The sequence below is a fragment of the Lichenostomus cassidix genome, chromosome 2 (genome assembly GCF_008360975.1).
Source record: "Lichenostomus cassidix isolate B80296 chromosome 2, HeHo_3.0, whole genome shotgun sequence".
NCBI classification, from domain to species: domain Eukaryota; kingdom Metazoa; phylum Chordata; class Aves; order Passeriformes; family Meliphagidae; genus Lichenostomus; species Lichenostomus cassidix.
Window position 1 is genome coordinate 19,051,531 of NC_139482.1, and position 25,240 is coordinate 19,076,770.

Below are 25,240 nucleotides of genomic sequence, written 5' to 3' on the forward strand. Positions count from 1 at the left end.
TTATATGTAATATTTCTTCAGCCAATAAATGATAAATCTGTCTTGAAAGACAAAGCAGGCTTATTAATATGAATTTCCTAGCAAGTAGGAGACAAAGTTTACCATCTAGTCTTGACTAAGACAGCTACTCTGATAAAACAGTCACTTTAGTAATTTGGCAAACTCTTTGACAAGCTCCACTGAAGCACATGAAGGACAAAAGCAAGATAACACATACCATCACTTCCTTTGCACTTAAAAATTCTCCTCTAATTTCCCAATGGGAAACAAAGGGATATCTTGTGTAAATGAGTCGCTTCAGCTAGCCTGAGACTCTTTCTAATGGCTCATACATTCTGCATCAGAATCGCATACATTTTCTTTTTCAGCAGAGAGTATTTCCAGAAAAAAATGCAAGCATATTTTGAACGCTTTTTAAAAATAATTTGGAAAAACATTACTTTCTTTTTCCAAATACCTGCCAAGAAGATAAGAATTGGTATGTGGCCTGCTGTAAAATCTCATCTGAGGTATACAACACCTGCTGCAAATAAGGCACAGAAACATGTGTTCTTGAATGTTGATGTGAAACATGAGACACAGAAAACTTAAGGTGTCAGGCCAAGAGGTTGTCTCATGTAATGACAGATGAAAGTTACAGATAATTCTATTCGATAAAATTCTTCTCAAAATGTGGTTAAACTCACTAAGTGTAAATACAGTGTAGACATAGAGAGACTTTTAAATATACACTTCTACTGAATGTAATTTCAGCCCCTGGGGAGCAAACCAGCTCTTTCAACAGCAGCTTTATCCAACCTCAAGCACGAGGCAATTGCCAGTGAAACTTACTCGCATAATGGAACGTCATCTTTGATGATGCATTTTCCTCCATTTTTGCAGTACTCTTCAGGACAAACTGCAAACATAAAGGCAAAAATTTAATTTCCCCCTCTGTGTTATTACATTTGTCATTATCTGGTTTTCAAAATGGCAAAATATTTACACTTGTCTTTTTGGTTCTTAACATGTCCAAAACTTCTTTTTTTTTGACCTGGACTTGGTGGTACAAGTGTGAAGTCGTAAGTATATTACAAGCAATGGAGTGTCTAGAGCTTATAGGAATCCGAATGCTTCACTTGAACAGGCTTCAAATTTTTCTCAAGTGAGATTTTCATCTGACTCCAGAAATTGAGTTTTTGCCACTTACTTGATTTTCAAACAATAGGAATATGTAAAATAAGACCCAAAAGAATTGAACTGATATTTAATTAGTACCTAAGTCTGTGTTATTATTAATAGCTTTTATGTAGGGCTGATGAGCAGACACTCCTATGTGACCAACCCTTTCATTAAAGATATTCAGAATTTTAACACTTAGAATCATATTCTCATAGGAACTAGCGAAATCAGGCTTTAAAAGTCAAAAGATGTTTAAGTACTTAGATATCCTATTAAAAACTCTTGATGTCCCTTAACTTGGATTTCCACATCATCACATTTAGATTTACTGAAGCTTGGTTTTACATTGCTTTAGCAAGAAAAATTCAAACTCAAAATAGAATCCTCTCAATCTTCTTTAGTAAGAAAATAACTGGCAATATTCAAATTACACCTAAAGTGTTTTGGATACATGCAAAATGGAATTGTTTATTGAGGCATATGACAGTGCTAGTCAGTGTGGACACCTCAAGTTTCAGGATTAAATTTTGAAAAGTAAATTTCTTACTTAAAATATCTGATAAAATAGTGGAAGATTTGTAATTTACTGTCATGCAAGCCTACTAGTTTATGTTCTATATTCTTCTATATTTAACTAATTTCTTAATTTTTCCCCTTTAATTTAAAATTATTTTTATAAATCCAATTTACCAAGTATGAATTTTCTCATCATATAGAATCAGTAATTTTCAAATATTGAAGTATGATTCCTTTTCTCATAAGCAACCTCCTCTAGTGGAAGGAGTCCCTGCCCAAGTCAGGGGCATTGGAGCTTCATGATCGTTAAGGTGCCTTCCAGCCCAAACCATTTTATGGTGCTATGAGAGATAATGAACACAATACTTGGGGACAAGTTTCACTCCCAAAGAAACTCATGGATGCCTCATACCAATAAATGTTTGTAGAACTTCTAGTTTTTAAACAAACATTTAACAAATTATAATGAATTATACTACTGCAATACATATGATATGTTGTGAAGTTTATCACATAACTCATAAAAATTATAAAGAGAGAGATTTAAATTCTCATGTAATGCAACTTCAGCAAAGCTGGCAGAGTACTGTCAACACAGAACTGGTCAAGAGTTTATAACTGTCTTGGGGAAGAGCTGCAGCAGCTTTGTGTCATTGAATGGGATGTTTTGAATCTAGACTTAATTATTTACATCACCATCATCTATGTATTTGTTAGATTTTGTTAATAGAAATCTAATTCACATTGAAGTCTATTATTGCCCTGTACTTATTTTCCTCCATCATTTAATGATTGCAAACCACACCAGAATATTGTGTCAAATGCACTGTGCTCAAACAAATACTATTTGATTTAATTTCCAACCTGGATTTGCAATACACTTGAAAAAAACCCCAAATAAGCATCCTATTACTCAACGATGTGAATTAACTGAAGTGGGCTACTCAACTGCCTGAAATCAAGGGAGGTCCTAAAAGCACACTACAAAGGCTTGGGGTTTTTTGAACGTGTTTTTACCCTAAGAAACACCCCTTGTGAAGATACTAAGCATATAATTCTTCGTCTTTTTCTCACTCTTTTATTTGTGTCATATTTTCATCAGGAAAATTCATACTTAATACAATTTGACAAAGTTTTAGCAGAGGAACCTCAGTCAAGTTTGAGGACTGCCAAAAGATTCAGTAGGAAATAACCATACTTTCTTTATTTCAATGATACTTTTATGCAAAACTAAGTACCTGAACAGCTGGACTCATCGAGACTGGAACCCATGCAGTCTGCAATTCCATCACAACGCTGGGAGAGTGCTATACATTGGTTAGTTGATGTACATAGCAAAGACCCATCAAAACAATCTTTAGTGGCTGAAATGAAGAGTAACATGGTGGTTATCATCAGCTGTATATTTTTTTTCCTCACTGTTAAAAAATTAGCAGAAAACGTGATTCATACTGTAGGATATAAACTTGCCTCTGTGTGACCTCTACTAGCTTTCGTCTTCAAAGACCTACAACTTTACTACTGAGATGCTAAATAAGTAAACAAATACAGAGCACAGATGGTACAGAACCCAAATTTTCCTATGTAATATTTGTGAACAAAAGGAGTGCATATTAACTTAAAATGTTGAGAGTGTATGCTGCAAAATCCCAAAGAAAACCCATGAAAAGGATATCACAAAACATAATCAATTCCCATTCAAAAACTAATTTTAAATTGATGTAATTGATTTTTTAATATATTATGGAGGGAACAGTCATAGCAATGGATCTAACTGATGAAAATTTTGCAGTTAAGGACAATGACACCAAGTTGTTAGTGCTAAGGTAAAGAATATTAGCAGCACTTGAAGGCACTAAAAACAGTGAAGATATAAAAGCCAAAATATCTAATTTTCATCTATATTTAATTTTCCAGGTGCAAATTAAACCAGTAGAAGGGATAATGATATCACAGCCTGTTTGAAAATATAAAATTTTTAATATTTCATAGGTATTTAAAATTTACCAGGACTACAAGAGATACATTTTGGTGCACTACAGAAAAGAGAGAAATGGCTTTTTATTCATTGCTGTTAGCACTTCAATCAGATGATGAAAGTGGGGAAGTATGCTGGTCTGTGGAGAAGTGATGTATGCATCCCACTGGTGTTAATATGTTTGTTTTACACCCTAACTATTGTAATCAGGCAAATAAAAGATTACATCGGTGAGATAATATACCTTTCACTAAAACTGACAGCAAGAAGAGACCCAGCCAAGCAAAACATCTATAACTGGAAAACAGATCCAGAATTTTCTTGTTAAATGCAACAAATAATAAAATCCACTACATTAGTAGGTATAAAACAGTATTAGTATAATATTGTACAATCTAACTGCTGTGTGAACTCTACAGGAAATTCTGTCTGCATAAATCTCTAAGTCATGAAGAAAAGCATTTCTGTGGTAGCAACTGTTTTAGTAGGGACTTGACTGATGTGTTTTTGTTTGCTTGGGGTTTTTTGTCCTGGCCTTCTTCTGGGTTTTATCCTTAATCTCTAAAAATGCATTTTGACAACTGGTCTTTATCCCAAAAGAAAACTTTCCCTGATGAATTCTGAATTCAGAACCCCGAATATTTTTGACCATTTGTTGTTACACTCAAAATAAAGTGGCTCTGGGACACGAAATGGAAAACATTAGTAATTCCTAAACTGAGGTTTTCTAAAATGAGCAGGTAGATTTGATCTGCACCAAGATAAAAAATCAATTTAAAATCTAAAAAAATAAAAACTCACACTCAGTCTGTGCTGTTATTAGAGTACACATAGACTGGAGTTACTAGCACAACATTCAATAATATAGATTATGCATAAATTTAAATAAAATAAATAAAATTTGTGAGGTATTTACTTTTTCTCTCTGAACTTCCCCTGTCGACAAACTTCTATGGCTTTTCACCTGTAAAAAGTAGAAATCTAAAGATTAAACGCTGTGCTCTCATGGCTTATGTAGTTGGATCTGAGCACCAGCTGTGACAGTAATGAGCTTTCCACTGATTTCATTCCACACTAGCACAAATTGCTTTCTTTTTGCTTTGCCTGCAACAAGCATCTTCTTCAGAGAAGAACTTCTTATTTCTATCTTGTACTATCAATGCTTACATGTTTATGCACCATAAACTGAATTTGGAATAACAATGAAGTACAGACTTGACTAAGTTTCCATCAGACTGATAACCCCGATGGTGTGCAATATCTGTGGAGAATATTTGTTCTTTGAGTTGACCACAATTTAATTTCTCCTTAATTCCTGGGTGTTGTTTAGAAGTCAAAGAAATACAATTAACAAAGCAAGGCAGTATCTCAGCTGCTTGGGGAATAGAGAAAAACATGGACGTATTTTGGCTTTCAGATTTTGAGGTTCTACATCAGCTTCTGTGGTGTGGAGTTGGAATGTGCATGTAATAGAACAGAGTGTGGAGGACTCTAACGGAGGACAGATTGAGGAGGAAACAATGTTAAATGAAGATTAATGATGAGAGGTTTATTTGAAGAAAAGAACAGGCAAAATTTCTACATGTCTTCAGGCTATGTAGAATTTAACATAAAAGTTACCTCCACAATCATGTCTTCTGCCAACAAAACCACAGAGCTCATTTCTAAACCAAAGATGTACACTGATAATCTGCAAAATCCATGCCAGTGTGGTAGACTAATTTGCTAAAATAAATGACATGTGCAGTAACCTGCATTTATAATTAGTAGTTTTGATAAAAAAATATTAAATAACTTGAATTTCTAACTCACTGGAAACTGATGTCTTATCAATTTTTTTTCCATTCTGATAAGGATGAAAATAATGTTAAAAAAATTTACAGTATGAAAAGTTTAGGAAGAAAAGTTTTCATATGTAAAAATGCTCTTCTTTTTCTTTTTTTTTCTATGTAGCTAATTATTTTGAAATTCCTGGAATGACAAATTTTGCCTCAGTTCATGGACTAATAATGAAATATTTTTAAATGGGCAAACACTCTTTTGTGTCTGTGTGTTTCAGATGTTCTCCATGGCATCTCACTGCAGTTACCTTTCAAAGCCTGCTGTCCTTGTGTTTTGTATGTGAGACTTTTCCTTGCTTGGGGCAGAGATTGCTGCTACTTCACGAACAGACTTAATTTCAAAATCCTTGAAAGGTCAGGACTGCCTTGAATGTAACTGAATTACAGAACTGCAAAAGTCTACCTTTCTGTCATGTCATAATCAGAGGTCACAGAGGAAATGCAAATGCAGATGACTGATTTGTGGAAAAAATGTGGAAATGCTTGAAAATGTTAACAGAAATACAAGAGACTTTTGTTTAAGCATTTACCAAAGTTGATGTCTAGAAAATAAAAACACATAAGCAAATTATTTGGAAATGTAAAATTAATGCATTATATGTGATAAAAAGAGGGGTTTTTTTGACAAGGTAATGATGAATTTCGCACTCCACTTCACTGTTGCTCTTTTTGTTTCCCAAAACCTCACTGCTTTAGGCAGGTAAGTTAACACAGCCATAACTTCAACAACCAAAGTAACTTACGGCAGCCAACTTCGTCTTGGCTGAGGTGGCAGTCAGGCACTCCATCACACCTCAGGAGGGATGGGATGCAGCCTTGGGAAGGACACAGGAACTCTGCTTCCTGGCAGGACCCCGGAGACATGGTGGGAGGCATCTCCATGGGACAGTTCATTTCATCACTGCCATCCATACACTCTTCAACCCCATTGCACCTCGCAGTGAGGGACAAACACTGCTGCACATAGGCACAAGTGAACTTGTCACTGCTGCAGGATGGAGGCTGTGGATCACCTGAGCCTACAAGAAGAAAAGGAATATTTAATGATTTCAGTCTTTCACTGGTCATTCATACTGCCTTTCAGACAGACATAGGAATTGCTGGGAATGCAGTTGATTTTGGTTACTAAACTCTTTAAAAAAAGAACTTGTATAAAAACAGAGCTCCTAAGTGCAAAATACAGTATTAAAAACATTTTGTCTCATATTAATTCCATTGTTGTTCTTGCAGCATTTTCCTTCCAAAGTTCAAGTTCAGCCTTTATTTTGATCCTGTTACTTCTTTTGCCATGTACTCGTAAAAGGGTTAATACCAAACTATTAATAAATCTTGTCATTCACCCTGTATCTGGAAAGCCTTAAAATAGTTGCAATTAAAAGTTACAATTTAAACAAGAGCCTTCAATTTATAATTTTAAGTTAAATTAGGAAAAAGCTTTTCATAAAGTAAAAAGAAAAATTTTTACTAATCTACTTTATTATCACTCTGATTTTTTAGCTTAGCTTGAAGTGATACGTAATTAAATCAAAGAAAATACTAGATATGTTTCCAGGGTACTAGTAAAGAAAAATGTGGTTTTAAAATCTCAAACTTTAAGTAATTCAGACAGTTGACAAAAAAACCCTGAAATGAAACAAAACAACAATCCCCCTCCAAAACCCACCAAAAAAACCCCCCAACAAATGAACAAAAAAAACCCCAAACACCCAACCCCCCCAAAAACCTAAACAACCCAAAAAAACCAAAAAAACCCCCAAAAACCAACCAGTGCAAGCTTCCATCTTTCATTGCTGGAAGAAAATACTGGGAAAAGTTTTCTGTGATCATGTATATAAATAAATTGTCTCTGATACTTAAGTTCTCCTTTTTTCCTATGCAAACCATTGCAACTGAGTTTTATCAGCAGAAGCATAAGATCTGTTTGGGGAAACTAAATTCTAAGGAGCTGGCTATGCTAATGCCATGTTCTTTATAGCATCTGTGTCTCCCATGGAAGAAATGTGATGGAATCCTGTACTTTTTAAGTGCAGGGAAAAGAGAAAAATCTCCAGAACTTAGCTCCATACATTTAATCTTTTCTAGGTCAATATGCAGCAGTGGAGTAAAAAATATAATATAATATAATTATCAGAAACAAGGTAAGAAAAATTAATGTCACTACCCCTGTAAAAGACAGGAGTAGTTTTGCTGTTGACTTGGGCTGAAGCAAAGGAGACAAATTCAAAAGTCATGGGTGAGTTTTAGCTTGTGGTTTGAAATGGTACAAAAATGATGCACCTGACCTCAGGTGTCGAATGCTACTGCTGCATTAAGGCTTGACATTCTGTAAGGGACTACATGGATTTTGGCATGATTTTATGACTTTTACTCTACTGGTTATATCAGCATGTTTGCATATTCTGCAATACCAGGCTGGATTTTTACAGCATGAGAACTTTGTTGAAACATATTCAGTTTTAAAGCTACCTACATCATAAATAACAATAGCATTTTGTACAAATAAATAAACTGCTAATGCATTCAGGTAAACAGAGTACTAGCATTATTTTATAATTTTAAAAACTATTTTTCCATTACTTTACCACCTGGTTGCTTGTGAAGCTGCTACAAGGACAAGGAGCTCAAAGTTCTGTCTAATATCTACCTTGTTTGGATTACAAATTTTTCATTTTCATGTTCTCTTTATATAAAAAAATCGTAATTGAAAAGCTTCAGACAATAGAACATTCCTGACATTATTTCATGCCCTTATTGTTATTAAATTATTTCATTCCACTAGAAAAATGTATTTGATACACTGGATATAATGTAAACATAAAACAACAAAAATGGATATTGACTCAGTGAAAGTAATAACCTAGTGATCTTTTGTCCTATTTGTATTCAGAATTATGTAATGAATCCCTCAAAGATGTATACTTTTACATGGGATTGAAAAGATTGTGGTTTCATATGCTTTTTACAAATGTGTTAGTCAAAAAAAAGAATTTTCATTTGTGCTATTTTAAAAGACTTTTGGAAGCTAGCTTTAGACAGTTGATTATAGCCATTTAAATCACATAGTGGATTGATTTTGAACAAATTTAAAGCATTCTGTAATTTGCATTTTTTCTACTTTGGTCCCATATTTTAGCAGGTAACAATAACAGCCTGTAAAGATACTTGAATTTTGTTTGTCATATCGGAATTGTATATAAGGTCATGATTCTGCTAAGACACTGATGAAATGTCATTGGAAAAACATATTTCTCTCTCCATTGATACAGAACTGGTGCTCCTAAATCTTGCACAGTGGAGTAAAACAAAAAAAAGTTATTTCCTATTTTTAGCTTGCACTTGCTCTGGGGAAAAAAAAAAGAGTATTATTATATTTGATAGCATTTTTTTCTTTCTGTTGTTTCTGACCCGTTCCTCACAGTGCCTAGGGGGCATTTAGGCAGAGAAAATGACTTAAGCTGCAGTCAGTTCTGCTTATGCACATGCTTTTGTCCTTGCATAGTCCTGTGTTAGTTTTTCTGTGTTTTTTTCTGATACTATGGAAATTAACCCCACACTGTTACAATATATTTGACTTTCCTGTGGTTGCCTGTTTATGTTGCAGGAAAGACTGCTTTTATAATACCTTTGTGAGCATTTCTGACCCAGTTTAATTTCCTGTTCATGAGATGTTTGCTCCCATGTTTCTACCCAAATTTTATCTGTAAACTGAAATCCTCTCTAAATTCCATATTTCTTGAACGTGTTGCTTGTTATGAATCTGATCCTGTGTGCTAAACTGTTTTCAGACTTTTGTAACCCAGGTCAGTTTAGCCTTATGTTCCCAATCATATAATGAGATAATGCATCTAAATAATGCTGCTCTAAATTCAGTATTTAGGGGATGCTTGAATACTTTTTTTGAATGGGGGATGATAATTTTTCTAGCATTATTATTATTATTAATAATAATACTAATTATAATAATAATAACAATAATTTCTATCATGATTCCCCCTGGTTGTTAGAAAATAATTTGTAGGATGAAGTTCTTCCTGACTTGCATGGCAATGATTTTAGAGTGTGCAACATTCACTGATGGCAGTGAAGATGTGTCCAGGCTAAGCTAGGGGCAAGGTTAACCAGGGGTCTTATTGAGATCTGCTTTATGTTTGCAGTACATTAAAAAAAATCCAAAGTCATACCCTGAAATCAGTTAAATTATTTTAGATCAGAACAATGCACGAGATGAGAATATACTTCAAAGATCATAAGAATATCTCTTGCTCATTAACTGATGTTAATTAGTTCACATCTGTTTGATTTCAGCTAGAACCGGAAAATTGTACTCTGAATGACGTTCTATAAAACGTCACTATTGCCATGCTCTGCCAAAATTCTACTCTTGAGTTCAATCTGTTTTCTTTATACTTCTTGTAAAGTAATTTATAAATACTTTTCTTAATTATGAATTAATTGTGCCTGATAAAAAATTTGAAAATTTATAAAAACATTAATTTGTGCAGACCTAACATTTAAAACAAACTAAGAATATGTAAATGTAGAAAATCATTAACTAATTTCCACTGAAAAGAAATCTTAAGCAACATGAATGCAAAACTAATTACTTGTGTTCAAAGCTACCATTGACGTAATTATTTGGAGCTCTTCATTGCAGTATCTACTACTGACGTGTTTCCATCTAAAATGTGGCAATATTTATTCTGTTTTCTTGCCACTGAGTAGAATTAAACCAACATGTTAACACTGTGATGTGGTTTGCAATGAAAAGTGAGCTGGCACTAATGAGAGACTCGTCACAAACAGTGTCCATGTGCTGAGTCACACAGTAGTGCACTCACCAGTTTAGCCATAAAAACTAACTTAAAACCTATGCATATCAATGAATTGTATATTTTATTCTTGTAGGTATGTGTGAAAGTTATTTAAACAGTGGAATCTGAAGTGAAGCCTTTTCAATGCAAATTGGACTGTTTGTGGCTCACACATCTTTTCTGTCACTTAATATGTTTCGATTCAACAATTGCCTAATACTGGCATGCCAAGAAAATGTTTTCCTCACCTTTTCCCAAATGCAGAAAAGATGTTCCCAAGGCAGCACTCATCTCCTGAGTGCTGTGTGACTCTCATTTGCAGACCACATTCAGGAGTGGAGGAGATACTGTACAGGTTGCTTTTTTAAAAAGCAGTATCTGTTTGAAACTGTTTGAGGATTTGGTGATAAATCTACTGAAAGTGATGAGTTCTAAGGAAGACCAGATAAAAGCTTAGCTTTTTGTATCCAGGCTGCATGATCCCTGAAAAGCAGGACTAAAGATCCTCAAGAATTCAGTATTTGCACACAGATGAAAAGCAAACGAAACAAAACCAATTCCAGCAAAAATAACCTCTGCACCGCAAAGCACTGAGTCTGAATTTAGACCCACAAGAAAAACGGCAATAATTGTTGATGTTTCATTATAGCTAAAGGAATCATGACTTTTTAAGTAGAAAGTTGAGTATACGTCCTTATTTATTTTACTTTGCACTCAGTGTTTTATTTTGCACTTATTTTTACCTTGCATATGGCAAATAACCAAAATTAAAGAAAAGGTTTAAAAATGTGCATATAACATCTGCTTGTATATCATAAAAATGACATTTTAATTAGTTCCTAAAACCTGACATTTTAATTTGGTCCTATATCTTTTGAAACTTACTCACACAGCTGTGCTGGCTGAGTTATGATATAAGAACCAGAAGTGCTACCTCACAAGCACCTTCACACTTTAAAGAGAAGTTAAGTAGCCGAGGAAGATATAAAAACATAAAAATCAGACCAGTGTTTAAAGCAAATAAAATTTGGTATGTACTGCTTCATGAGCTGCAATAACTACAGCTGGATATATCTGTATTTCATAGTTGTCAGATCAAATAGGTGCTTTTAAATGCATTTTTATTGCAATGTGCTAACCATCAAACCATGTTTACAGTAAATAGAGCTCATGAGTTGATGATTTGGTAGACAGGAGCCTTTGCAATATGAATGGTGTTAAGTCAATAAGTGCCCATTGTCAAGGACATAATTACATATCTGTGGGACAGGGATTTGTTAAAGGCTTGCTGTTGTTTGATGGACATTTTCTGTACTCTTATGCTTTGCTGTATTATTGTCTTTGCATCCATGGAGCATATGATCCTGTTTCCTGACTGTAAAGTGAACTTCACAGGCTGGCTCTGCAAATATTGTACTCATGAATCACAGGGATTCAGTCACAGAAAACCACAGAACTGCTATTACCCACATGCTAATACAAAATAAATGTTTGCATTACACAGTCATTATCACAGGAAGTAACACACAAACATGCTTAATTTGAATGAAGCAACACCTCCAGGCTATCCTACTCATTTCTGCCTTTCCTCTTCAAATACCAAGATCTCTAGTGCACAGTAGGTCCCCAATTTATATTTATATATCACCTGTAATAGTGAATTTTAAACTGTAACAGTTAAGAGTAGTGGACATCGGCATTAGAGTCGACACCATGCAGCATGAATCAATTACCACATATGCTGTTAGGCAGCATTAGCTCAGTTGTATCAGAGCTCTCTCCAAAGCCCATTTAGGTAAATGGGATAACTCAGACTGATTTTAATGGGCCTTGCACCAGACCCTTGAAAGCTAACAACCTGTCTGATATATTTGCATAAGTAATTTGCCTAGTAAATTTAATAGAAATGGTGGACCTATTAACTGTAGCTAAAAGAGGTCAAAAATAACTCCCTCCAATAGGTTTCATTAGACAAGAGTATAATTTAATTACGGGCCCAATCCAGTCCATTAATTAAACTGAGATTGGTGTCAGTCCTCACTTTCTCTTCAGCAAACATTGGATCAGGGCATGAAATCAACCCATTCAATGTGGCTGCAAGGAAACAACCTTGTTACAAAGATTAATTGGACAAAAGTTGTTCAAATACTTTAACAATCTTTCCATGAGGTTTTATCAGATTCAATAAAGCTTCTGCTGTTTATTTCCAAGCTTGTAAAAAGATAGGAAAAAAAAAAAAGGGGGGGGAAAGTGATTCTAGCCAATTGAATCTTTAAGTCTCTTCCTTTCATGAGAAGGCAGAGGTATGGGGCTGAGGGCTGGATAGGATCCCAGACACCCTGATACAAAGCCAGAATTGAAAAAAAGCAGAACATGGCCCAATGACTTCAGAGTTTTATATGTCTCTGCAGAATTTATTTTAAGTGATCACAGTTTGCTAACATACAAACATAATGGAAAACAGACAGGTTTACTGCCAGTAAATTCAAGCTATGATTTAGTTTTCACTCAGAGAACCACTGCTTCTGGCTGGAACACAGTGACTACCTGTGACAGCAATTTGGCAATATTTGCCATATTTCTGCTAAGAACAGTCCTGGAATTGCTAGCTATGCCTGCTAATGTGATGGATTTGTTGGTTTGTTTATTTATTAGGAGCAATGACAAATTGAAGAAGCCGTGAAGATTCAGTCTTCAACAAAATGAAGTACATATAATTTCTGAGATAAATCTGAGCTGGAGACTTACTCTTATTGAGGAGATGAGTAAGTTTTACATAAGGAAGAATCTGAAAATTTTCTTTTCTTTAAGATAGTATAATGAAACCATTTCATTCCAAATATTATTTCTCTCCATCCCTCCAAGGAAATATGTTGATTTTTATGAATGAACTAAGCAAGACAAAATATCATCTCTGTGATTTGAGGGGTTTTTTTGGTGTAAACAGATGGGCTTTGGAGGTTCAATATTAATGAAACTATTTTAATGCACTATTAATAAATTCAAAGATTTTTAATTTCCCAAAAGGCATGTAGCTTGATTCAGAAGATTTCAGTATTCTGGACAAGTTATAAGAAGGGAGAGAGAAACTGAAGGTTTTGGATGAAGGTAGTAAAATTATTAATTTAAACATCCACAACATAATTGCATTCAGGAATTGACAATAATTATACTAATTTATATAGTGTAATCATCTTATCATAAAATTATTCCCAGTCCCTTTTCTGTGCAATCCACAGAGTTTTGGCTTTTCATGCCAGCTAGGTCTGTGCACTGGAAGATACCAGAACATGCTGAAGAAGCTCCCTAAGGTACTGTGCCCTGGATCACAATTTTTACCTTTTAAAAATGCAGAAATGCCCTGTCTCTGCCAAGAAAAAAGGATCTAAAGCATATGGTGATCAGTTTCAGGGAAAAGCTAATTGACTAAAGAAACTATTCACAAATTTCCCTGGTATCTCCAGCCCTCTATTACTACTCATCTTGCTTTCCTCTTCCCCTCCTTTGTTTCTATGAGCAGCCTCCCCCTACAGCTCCCCCCTGATTCATCTCCTGCCCTTGAGGAAAGAAACTCCCTGAGTTTCTTCTTTCTCTCTCCCTGAGAAAGAAGCTCAATGTGAGAGAGGTTTCTGCTTCACTGCAAGCATGAGCAGACAAGCTAACAGTGATTCCCCTGGCTCTGCAACTTAAAGAAATCAGAAGTTAAGTCTCCTCTACAGTGTTTTTCCCCATGATCTAACACTGTAGTATCAGCAGCTCAGACAGTTAACCCTTCCAGTATTTCTAGCACTCAGACTCTGGGAGTTCCAGAGATGAATCATTGACTCCATCTAAGGTTTTGTCACATGAGTCCCGATCTGCTGCAGATTTTCTGTGTTGCTTCATCCATGTGCACACATGGACACACACACACAGACACACAGACATGCTTGCCCCTCAGCAAGATTCTCTCTGCATCACTTAGCTGTTTTTTTGCACAAACCTCTCACAAACACCTGCTGTAATTTTTAGGTTGTTGTCTCTCAATTAGATAAAACTGTCATTCATTTATGCTTTTCTTGTGATGAAATGCAATCTACTAAAAGTGCTGGAGAGCATATAAAATTATCTGCAAATGAATGGCTTCTGAGCTGTTTCATTTTTTTACTAGCTTGCCTGTAATGCTTCTGTCATGGGTAACCCAGAATGTTACCATATTCCATATCTGGGTGTTACTGTCCACTGAAAACCCGGCTCATCTCAAAGGAGGATTGCAGGGCAGCTGGGATCTGCTGGTCCCCTTAGAAGGCCAAGGCACCCAAGCTGACTCCCTCCTTTGCTGGCAGCGTTTGCTGAAGGTGGATGCTGCCCTTTGGAGGGGGTTGCTTCGGACAGGTTTCTGGGCTTGTCACTGTAGCAACTTGGAAAAACTGCATTTCATTATTAGAAGCTGGTTTCAGAGTGAAATTTGCCAATTCCATAGGCAGTGAAGCTCGAGCTGGTCCCATGGGGCTGGGTAACCCTGTGCCAGCACCGACAGAGTGGATTTCCCCCAACACAGCAGTGGCTCAGAGGATATCCATCAGCATGAGCTGAGCCCACACACTCTGTCAGGTCTTCATCTGCCCCTGGAGCAGCTGCCACCTTCCCGGGGTCCTTTTGTCCACCAGCTTTTCTCCCTTTGCCTCCTGGGCCATGCGGTCACCTGGGGAGCACCATCTTGGAGAGAGAGCTGATGCCATTACCCCTTTGTCTTTCAAGCTACACAGGCACCATATTGGGAAGGGTATTTCTGGCATTTTGGGTCTCTGTTCCCCTGGGGTTTGTGAGATTTAGAAATTTTGTATCTAGTGGTTATTTACTGGAGGTTTTTTGCCTTTTGCTGTTCCACCCATTAGTAAATGGTTACTTTTTTCCCATATTCATTCCTTATTGGTAGAAAAGGATTGGGCAAAACTAAGGGCAAAAACCTCATTTTAGAGTCTCCACCTCTTTAAATTGTCTTAAACCAAGACAGTTAATTGCTAGACTGCCAGTTAAGGGTCTACACAGGAGAAATATTTTGGCCAATTTTGTTTTTTTTGGTCAATTTACCATGCTTCATTTTTATGACTCTGAAAAAAAATGGTTTGGACATTTCCAAACTAATACTCAAAACTACAGAGCTTATTTTATCTCATCCTTTTAGTTGGCAGGTAGATAACATTATGCAATAAGGGGTAGTGAAGAAGGTAGTTATCAAATACTTTTCAAATATTTGGATACCACAGCTATATGCTGTGTAGAAAAACTGTTCGTGAAGATAAGAAATTCTACATTCAGAGATATATCTGAATAATGTGCACAGAGAAAAAAGAATGTTCAATTATCTCTCATCTCTGCATTGGAAAAAGCAAAGAGCTCTGAGTACAATAGTATTCAATGAGGTGACAAAGATTAAGTCATTACACATAAATATATGGATCTTGTTTTGAAGAAAATGGAAGACTATGGAAGGAAAAAGCAGGGAAGGCTTATAAACAATCAGGATTCAGAGTGTTTTTAATGAAGCAGAGATATAATAGGGATTAAAAAGTCCCAATATGTGGTTGAGCACTCTAACAGGTCCCCAGGGCAGTGGTCACAGCACCAAGCCTGACAGAGCTCAAGGAGCACTTGGACAATGCTCTCTGGCACATGGTTTGATTTTTGGGGATGGTGCTGTGCAGGGCTCAGTTGGACTCAATGATCCTTGTGGGTCTCTTCCAACTCAGCATATTTTCTGATTCTATGAATACATGTAGTGAAAAACAAATAACAATTAGGCAAGATGTTATGATATTAGCATTTCCACTCATATGTACCTTTGCTCTGTGGTTTCTCATCTGAAATCACAAGGGGATTCAGTTATAAAGAATTGCTACTCAAATTTTTTTCTGAAAATTAGATACCTTCAAGGCACCATATATCACCTAAAATTATAGGAGTCCAGACAAATACTGATTTTGAAGACCGTGACCCATTATCAGGTCATTATCTACATAGATTTTATTTTTCCACTCTCTTTCTTTTGGCTATATAGCTATATGGAAATAGCTTTCGGAGTCACTAATCTTTTACTATGTTATTCAATGAAAAAGTACTAAAACCTATCTTCATTCTGCTATGTTCAAATTATAAACACTCATAAACAGAGTTTAAATTAGATGCCAGTTATAGCATTAATTTCCTTCTACCTTGAACAGAGAATGACTTAAAGCTCTGGCCCTTTGGGACACCTTCCTTGTCATCTTGATGCCCTAACATGAACCTATTCCAACATTTTGGTATGATATTGCATATATTATGCTGTTTTTCTGGAAGTCAATGCAAATTGTTTTACTCTAAAGGAACTTCAGGATTGGGTCTATGGCATGCATCTATTGTGAGATTTGAAACTGCTTTATGGAGATGTCTGAAGAAAATCCTACCCACCACACAAAAGAGTGAATCACCAAGGTTTAAATAAAAGTTTCATACATTTCATGGCCTAAATGAGAAAGCACTGAACAGCTTTTCTATCCATGAATATAAGCCTAGGTTCATATAAGCAGCAGCATATCATTTAATTTCTCTATATTAAAAATTTCCCTGATGTTAAAAGGGGAACAGACAAGTTCAAAGAGAAAGAAAAAACCAGAGGATCATTATTATGAGACTACATATGGCTCAGGAAAACTGAATTACAAATAGCTGGCAGTGGGGAATGTATTGGGGTAAAAGAGTATGTATAGTTCTCCTTTTCTTCTACTCTTTCCCTGACATCCAAAACTGTTGGAGGCAGGTTATATTGCTACATGCTCTTTTCTCTTACTGTGGCTGACCAGAAATTCTGAGTATATCTATCTTAAATTTTGATTGAAATATGATTTCCTTTGTCACACCGTTTTTGTACTATCATCTTTTCTAGAAAACTAGGAAAGGTGATCTAAAGGGATGGATATGGCTAAATTTCATGACTATCTTATGCTGGTTCAAATAAATTGAAAATTCAATTCTTGGAGGATATTAGGTTTTAGGGTACTGGGACTCCTTTGTACACATTTTCAAAAATACCCTTGGGCTTGAATGTAAAGGCAAAACCAGTTTTATAATTCACAGATTCTGATTGCTTCTTCCATTTGTTTTTCTCACAAGTGAAGCTTGCTCAGAATAAGAGTTATATACAACCTTCACAGAGGGTCTAGTTTGTGCTTTGCTACAGAACAATGGGGAGACTTGTAAGATTATGGCATGTCAAAGCAAATGTTTCCCCTAAGTGAAAGCTGCCATCAATCACTAAAAATATTACTTCAGGTCCTAAGAGGCAAATCTGACCCTCTTTTTGGTAACCTGGGTGGTGAAGTCAAGAACTATGACAACATCAGAAAAAAGCCTCAACCCATAGCATCTGGGAAATAGCACTTTTTGTATTCACCATGGTTAGATGACAGTGTTAGAGATCACATGTCGTGACTATGCTGAATGTTTTGCACTATTTGAATTGCCCTTTTATGTCTAATATATCCGTAAATAATAATATTTTCTGCTGGAGACAAATCTTTCAGGTGAAAGGAAAGCTTCAGAAGGGTGTGGTGGGAAATTTTTAAGTGACAGTCCTTTCTCATGTGCTAAATTTATAGGCTAAATAGACATTTTTTTAAAAAGACAGAGAAAGGAATGGATGAAAAAAAAAAAAAGCAGAGAGGTAAAAAAGGTTTTAAAATAAAATTATCAAAGTTGATAAAAAATAGTTCACAAAACAGAAGAGAAGAAGGAAAATACTTCTTGTAGTGTTGAGCAGCTGTGGGAAGTAAACTATGCAGCAAACATACACTAAAACAGAAATGAAAAAGCAGAGAATGATAAGGAAAGGTGAAGTAGAAGAATAGACACAGAAGCACATCCTGATTAATTTTATTCAAATTAATTATTTCAGTAAGCAGCATTAATACTGAACTGGTGATAAGCATGACTGACTGTGGAAAAGCAAACACTGTATTCTCAAATACTCTGGAGCCTTGGGTGCCACACGATATTTGCACTCCTCTTTATGCCCAAGATTCATCCCAAATATTCATTTTAAAGTGTCAACACTATTATTTTTGAATAAACCAAAATCACTTAGGCAATTACCTAAAGCAGTATAATTTAGAGATATAAGTTCCCAAAGAGTTGCAGCTAAATAGGGCCTAGCAGGTAACTTGACTGCATAAAAGAGCTGGAGCATCATTCAGTGCCAACTTTGTGCTGAGATTTACCTTCTTCCAGTAGAAGATCACCATAAACACAAATATTTCACTTGTGTGATCTCTGGAAGACATCATAAAAAATATTTAGTATTTATTTGTGTCTCAAGAATACTGTTCCACTATGCAGAAGTGCTATTTAACTATTACTGGACTGTAAATTATACAGAATTTGTCCATCTGGTTTATTTCTCTGATAATGACTGAGTGACAAAACACAGTATTCTGATTTGCATAAGCAGAATAAGGTTTGGTTGTTAGGCATCTTCAGGTTAATGCTAGGATTTAAATTAGGTATAGCAGTAATTTTTAGAATTTATGTAATGCCTCCTATTTCAGCTGAACTAGAAAATAGTACAAGAAAGACATTAAAGAATATAAAATCTGATTCAATGTTTTGGAATTTTTGGTCCACCTGAAATTAGAAATGGAATTGTTTTTCTAACTTTTATTTTCAAAAATTGAGACATTAAACAGAATAAACTCTTGTGTTTTTTTAATCAAGCTGTTATTTACCAATTTGAAGAAGATGGTTACAACTAAGTAACAACTAAATTCTTTGGTCCTTAGGATGTAAAATAAGATCTTCACACAACTTTAACAGCAGAAAGTCATAGACCTTGAAAAGTGGTAAGAGTACATCTCATTTAGCAGCTATTTCTGAACTAGATGCTGTGCCACTGACATCTCCCTCTGCATTAGCATCAGCTTAAAGCTACTTCTGCAGCATGCCTGGCTTGACCTAGCACTACCATGAGCACACCTTGCTTAAATGTTCAGAAATATTCTTGGATATCTAGGAACTCTCATGGCTAATATGGTCTGACTGCTTAAAAACATAAAAACCACAACTGAATCAGAGCTGCTGGCAATGCTTTATTACTTAGAGCTCCCAACCAGCTAAATTGTGATTGCTTCTATTTAGAACATGTTGCCTCAGGAAACCCAAAGTAATTAAAGACAAGCTGAAAAATAATAATGAAGAGAGAGGAAAAAGATTTGCAATAGTATAGCTATCTTATGAAAGGAAGAGCATTACACAAAACCTGTACTGCAGGTAAAACACTTTTCTTTGAGCTAGTTCTTTGAATAAACATAATGAGCAACAATCAAAGCAAGACTGACGGGATTAGGCAAACTTTCCCACTGTTTCTGTTACAGAAAAATGTTCAGATATCTGCAGGACAGTGCTTTTATACTGCTGCAAAACAGTTTCAAATTTTACCATCTGAATATTTAAGCAGCTCTCTAGCAACAGCTATTAGTAAAAAACAGCACTTCCTCCTAAGCAGCTCTTTGTCAGGGACAGTATTATAAAGTCAGAGGTAGGTTCTTTTTTCCCTAAATTGCTGTAATTTATTTTACTACATAGATTTTGTGTAGTTCTCTTGCCTCTTCAGAAGCACAGATTTGGCCTACCAGGACAGCAAGGATCATTAGGATAGAGCTCTTCCAAGGACAGTACAAAATCACTCTTAAGTAACAGCATCTAGATATAGTTTTTTTCTGGAGATGAGAGTATGAATCAAGTCACAAACTGCATGTAGATATGGCATGAGTTTTAACTTATTCAGGAAACAGTAAATAGCCAGTGTAACTCCAACAAATTTTCTTCAGACCAATCTTATGATATACCACATTTGTAAGAGAGACTGAGTGTGATATAAGTTACATATTTTGAAGTATCCTATAACTGGAAAATCTCTGGAAAAAAATAAAGTAATTAAAAAATGTTGCTCTATCAAAACTACTTTATTTCTATAGTTGTGATTATTTCAGAATTACAGGCACTTAAAATATATAATTTGAAAATTTCCCTGCTATGCTATACTGTGCATGAAACTGCCTATGTAATTCTTAAGATATGGCTAAAATTGTGATTAATGTAATATTGGTAGAACAAATGCCTATTTATGCACATAGTCTGCAGCTCATTGAATTATATTCCAAAATATTATTTGCCTGAGCCTATTTAGAGAAAATAAACAAAACTCTTATTCAGCTTGAGACTGGACAAATGTCACCCCCATGAACATATTATTTCACTTTAAGCTTTAATCAGCATGTGGCTAATTCCTCCAGGAGGTACTTATCACAATAAAAATAATAAAAGATAAAGTTTTTTGAACAGCATGACAACTAGGTCATACACAGGCTATCTTAGCTGAACAACAAGAGCTGTATTAATAGAAAAAAATTGTTAGCAAAGAAAATTTTATAACCTTCATATTGGCATTTATTTGACATTAATAATTCATAGCTTTCCCTTACAAACTAATTTCTGCTAATTTTTCTATCAGAATCTGTATTTGCATGTATACCCTTCTTTTTCTTCTGATATTATATCATATACTGTATTTTGTTTGCAGATTAAACCACTGCTTTTCTCACAGAATAAACAGGGCATTATAAGACATTAGAATTTTTTTCTACATAGATCAAGTCACTTAAGTTGTGTAGCAGAAGTGAGATTGTAAATTCTTGAAGAACCTGTCAGCAAGGCAAATGTGCTACCCATTTATATTTCATGAAGAGAGAGAAGATAAAAACTTACCACTTCCTGTGAAAATAATTGTGAACTGCTTCGATACTCATAAAACACTTCCATACCAAACTAAAGCCTTCTCTGACTATTTTCATACAGGAGAAAAATAATATAGTGGAATGGTGGTAGATTCATCTCAACTGTGGTTCAGGCCCTCAATGACAGTAACATTCTGAGTTGCTATAATTATTCATATGCTCAACTGCTAGCTAAAACACAAAACTCTTTTCTACAAACCATGAGAAAAGGAAAATATTTCAGATTTTGTAACTGTGATATACATTGAAATGTGAAATGCCACAGTTTTCCTTGCCCTCTGAAAAGAAAACATATTTTATATATATTTGTGTAATTGCATACCTCCATCAATGCATTCTGGGGTGAAAGAAATGTCATCAAGAGCAAATTCTGTGGGTTGACTCCACCCCACTTCAGCTTCAAAGGCAACTCTGAAAAGGCTGTTACTGGAGAGAACCACGCTTGCATACATCCATTTGTTTTCTTCATTTCTACTAGAAGACCACATGAGGATCTCCATTCCATGTTCTTCCACTGTGTACACCTGTTGATGGCAGAACCCAAGAGATGCAAATGGATCAGCATGGAGCAAGAGGAGTAAGGCAGCCTGGGCAGTGCTGACCTGTTAGACATGGTTCAAATCCACCTCATATTGCTGATGACCAAATGTGACTGAATACTTTTGCTAATGCTAGCTCAGCTTAAAATTAAAAGCTACTGTGAAAAGAAAAAAGAGCTGCTAATCCAATCACTAATTGGAAAATCTACAGTCTCAGCCTGACATATAGAAGTTAAAGAGCAAAGATTTAACCCCAAATTCTTCTAAAAACTGAAGAAAGACTGAGAAGTATCTTGAGCTAACCTTTCCTCTCTAAAAGGTGACCTCCTCATAGAAAGACTGAGTGAAGATTTTAGAGATACAAATAAAAGAGCAATTAGGGATTTAAGTCTGTCATCTGGTACAAGCAATTTATAATACAGAGTTTGAGACAATGACAGAAAATTAATTCAAACATATTTAGTAAAATCAGGAATAATTGTGAATAAAATAATTAACTAGAGAAAGCAGTGAGTATAGCAATGAATGAAGTTGCAATTAATAAACAACTGGTGAATTTTTGCCAAGAACATGAAATGAGGTAGTTGCTTTTCCTACTCAGGTGTTAAAAATCCTTGTACAATCTAGACCAGGTCAAAAAAAAAAAAAAAGAACTGGAGTAAAGAAAGTAAGAATATTCTAATCATTCCGTATAATAACTATTTCTTTAAGGGACTGAATATCATAGTAATTATCCTCTTCTCATCATTTTCAACAACAAAATTCCCTTCAGCCTTTAAACTAATTTTCCCGTGAACTGTAGGTTCATGTTGCCAATTCAATGCCCCAGCTTAATAATGGAACAGAAAACCTGAGGCCCAATAAAGTTATGAACTTTAACCCATGCTAACGAGCTGTATAATTAAATACCTTTGACTCTCCCAGTCAACCTGGTGGGACAAATAATCTAAAAATCCAAATGGCACCATAAACCACACACTTTGTAGAACTTAGTGTATTGACTAAAATATGATGCCTGAAAACTCTTGCATGTTATTTCATTTTTGGAACAGAGGAGCATGAAGAATACTGTAATTCAAATCAGGACCTAATTTTGTCAAGCCTGATCTTTGGTTTCAGGACTGTGGAACAGCAATGTCTTGTTACTGTCTCCCTAAAAGCATGCCTCTTCCAGGGCTAAAAGGACAGGTGTTGAAAAGAAATAGCTGATTCAACCCTTAAAATAAAATGAAAACCTGTGTGTAAGAGTTTTTCACATTAGCAGGCTCTAAGACTTTAGTAAGTTTAAACCCATAATTAGAGAAACTCCACAGGTGAGGTTAGGATAATGTTACAGCAGCTGCGTGTGTCTCTGGAACCACTCACTATTTTACCAATCACAAAATATTACAATCTTGATGATCTGGAATTTTACAGCACACAACAATGTTAGCATGGTTTTAGCTATATGTAGTGATATTTTATCCTTTTGGCAGGTAAATATTGGGATAATATCACTTTTAATATATCTCATTGTTAGGTCTCACAGTCACACAAATAAATATTGGGGAAGTGAGAAGAATCAAAAACATTTGAAGACAAAACTAGAATCTCTCTTACAAGATATTTAAAGACTGTCCCATTGTTTAAAGCAGATTTTTTAAATTTTTTTTTTGTTTCAATTCTTTTGGTCAGGTTATCAGGAGCATTTTCTCATACTAAAAGTTTCAAGGTACAATAATTGCTTGAACAGTTAGGTCTGTGCACAGAGAAATTTCATTGTGTCCTTGCAAAGTCTGGTCTCAGATGCAGCACAGACTCATTCTGTGCACATACAGAATCTGCAGCTCAAGCTCAGTACAAACAATAAACCAATCAGGAAACCTGCTCTGTATTTACTGGCCAATGGGTCTGCAATGGCAGCAAGTCAAACTGGGTTTTAAGTGTGACATTTTGATAACATCAGCTCCCATTCACATAGATGTAAAGTCATTTTATATGCCTTGTCTTTCTTTTCTCTGAGAATTAACTTATATTTACCATGGAGTAAGGGTATGCAGATATGTAATTACTATGGATTGTTAATATGTTGTAATTTATGTGACTCTGTCCTCAGGTTTGACTAAAGTTTAAACCTGGTGTATAACAATCACATACATAATTGAGGAATCTGACAGCATTAGTGGAAATCTCTAAACTGGTACATTGGAAATCTCAGTTGAACTCCCAGTTCTGCTTCATTTGTCACATGCAATCCTGGGGTAATGCTTCAATCCCACTGCTTGCCAAAGTACTCCTGAATACCTGAGTTCTCCAAGCCTTTATGAATCCACAACTATGCCAGAAAAGGGTGTGAGTCCTTAAATATCTTCTAAAAAATTTAGATGAAATTTCTGGAATAATAATACATAACTGAAAATGCATTCTAAGTCAGATGAGATTAGGGGAGAGTTCAACAGAATGGGAGTCCCAAGGACTCTGTTCCTTTAGCAGGGGAATACAGATCTTATTCTCTCTGAGGTTGTGCCCAGTGAAAGTGAAGAAACATAGCAATATCTTCTCTCCTGGGGCTACCCATGTCACTCAGAGTTTAAATGCCTTCTGGATCAGGAAGAACAACAAGTGTATACAAGACTTTTGCTGGCCTATGTAAACATATACAGCACATGAAAGGTAGAGCAAATTTTCATGGATAAGATCTCCCTAGAGCCCTGGAAAGGTACAACTGTGTGGTGCTTAATATCTCCAGGGACTACACCACCTTCCTGCACAGCATCTTAAGTGTAACATCTAAAGTGTACAAGCTAGCCTGGTAGTGAAAACAATGTAAGATGTGAAAAAAAAAAAGCTAGCAAGTTGAATCCTGCCATATGGTATGCAATGAAAGAAAAATAACCACCAAACAAACAAACAAAAGAAGCCACAAAAATTCAAAACCAGCGAAACAACAAGTTGCAGCAAAATCCTGTTGAACAACTCTGTATTTTTCAGTCTGATAAGATTGTTCTCCAGCCTAATACTCACCTAGCTGATCCACAGAGAACAACATTCTTTAGAAAATCCTATTTACTGCCTTAAAGTCATGACTTATTTCTAATTCTCCACAGAATATCCTGTGTGTTAGAAAAACTTCTGAATTCTTTTTTTTCAGCTTCTATTTTATTTTGGGGATAGAGAAAGTGCTTTTGAAGGTCACAAAAATATAAATTTCTAATTTCTACTTATTAATCAGCAGTTACAACTCATGGCTATCCTGTATCCTCATCCTGACTTTTCAAGATGATGTATTGTCTTCCTGATCTCGCCTCAGTCTAGTAGTTGGAATGCTGGAAGATACTACATTCCACCTGAATTGCCTAAAAAATAAGAAAACAATGCAGATCTCAAGGGTGCATAAAAAGAGATGTATTCTTCCATCATTGACAACTCAGAGTCTTTAACTGCCAGCCAAGGAAACAGGAAAATCTTGAGAAAGACAACCTGTATTTTCACTTCATTGGGTGAAGTGTCTTCAGATACTTGTGTCAGTGGAGGAGAATTTCCACTAACTCCAGTGAATAATTATGCTATGTTTTCTACTTTACACCCTTAAGATCATGCCTTTGAA

General features: G+C 35.4%; 1 protein-coding gene across 1 annotated transcript in view; it reads right to left on the minus strand.

The window, feature by feature from the left end:
* Window positions 1-25,240, minus strand: part of MALRD1 (MAM and LDL receptor class A domain containing 1) — a 229,886-nt gene that overhangs the window by 42,110 nt on the left and 162,536 nt on the right. The window contains exons 33-36 of the mRNA XM_085050566.1: window positions 21,438-21,639; window positions 6,240-6,515; window positions 2,916-3,041; window positions 832-898 (exon numbers count right to left, since the gene is read on the minus strand). Of these exons, the coding sequence (XP_084906692.1) occupies window positions 832-898; window positions 2,916-3,041; window positions 6,240-6,515; window positions 21,438-21,639 (671 nt within the window). The remainder of the gene's footprint in view (window positions 1-831; window positions 899-2,915; window positions 3,042-6,239; window positions 6,516-21,437; window positions 21,640-25,240) is intronic.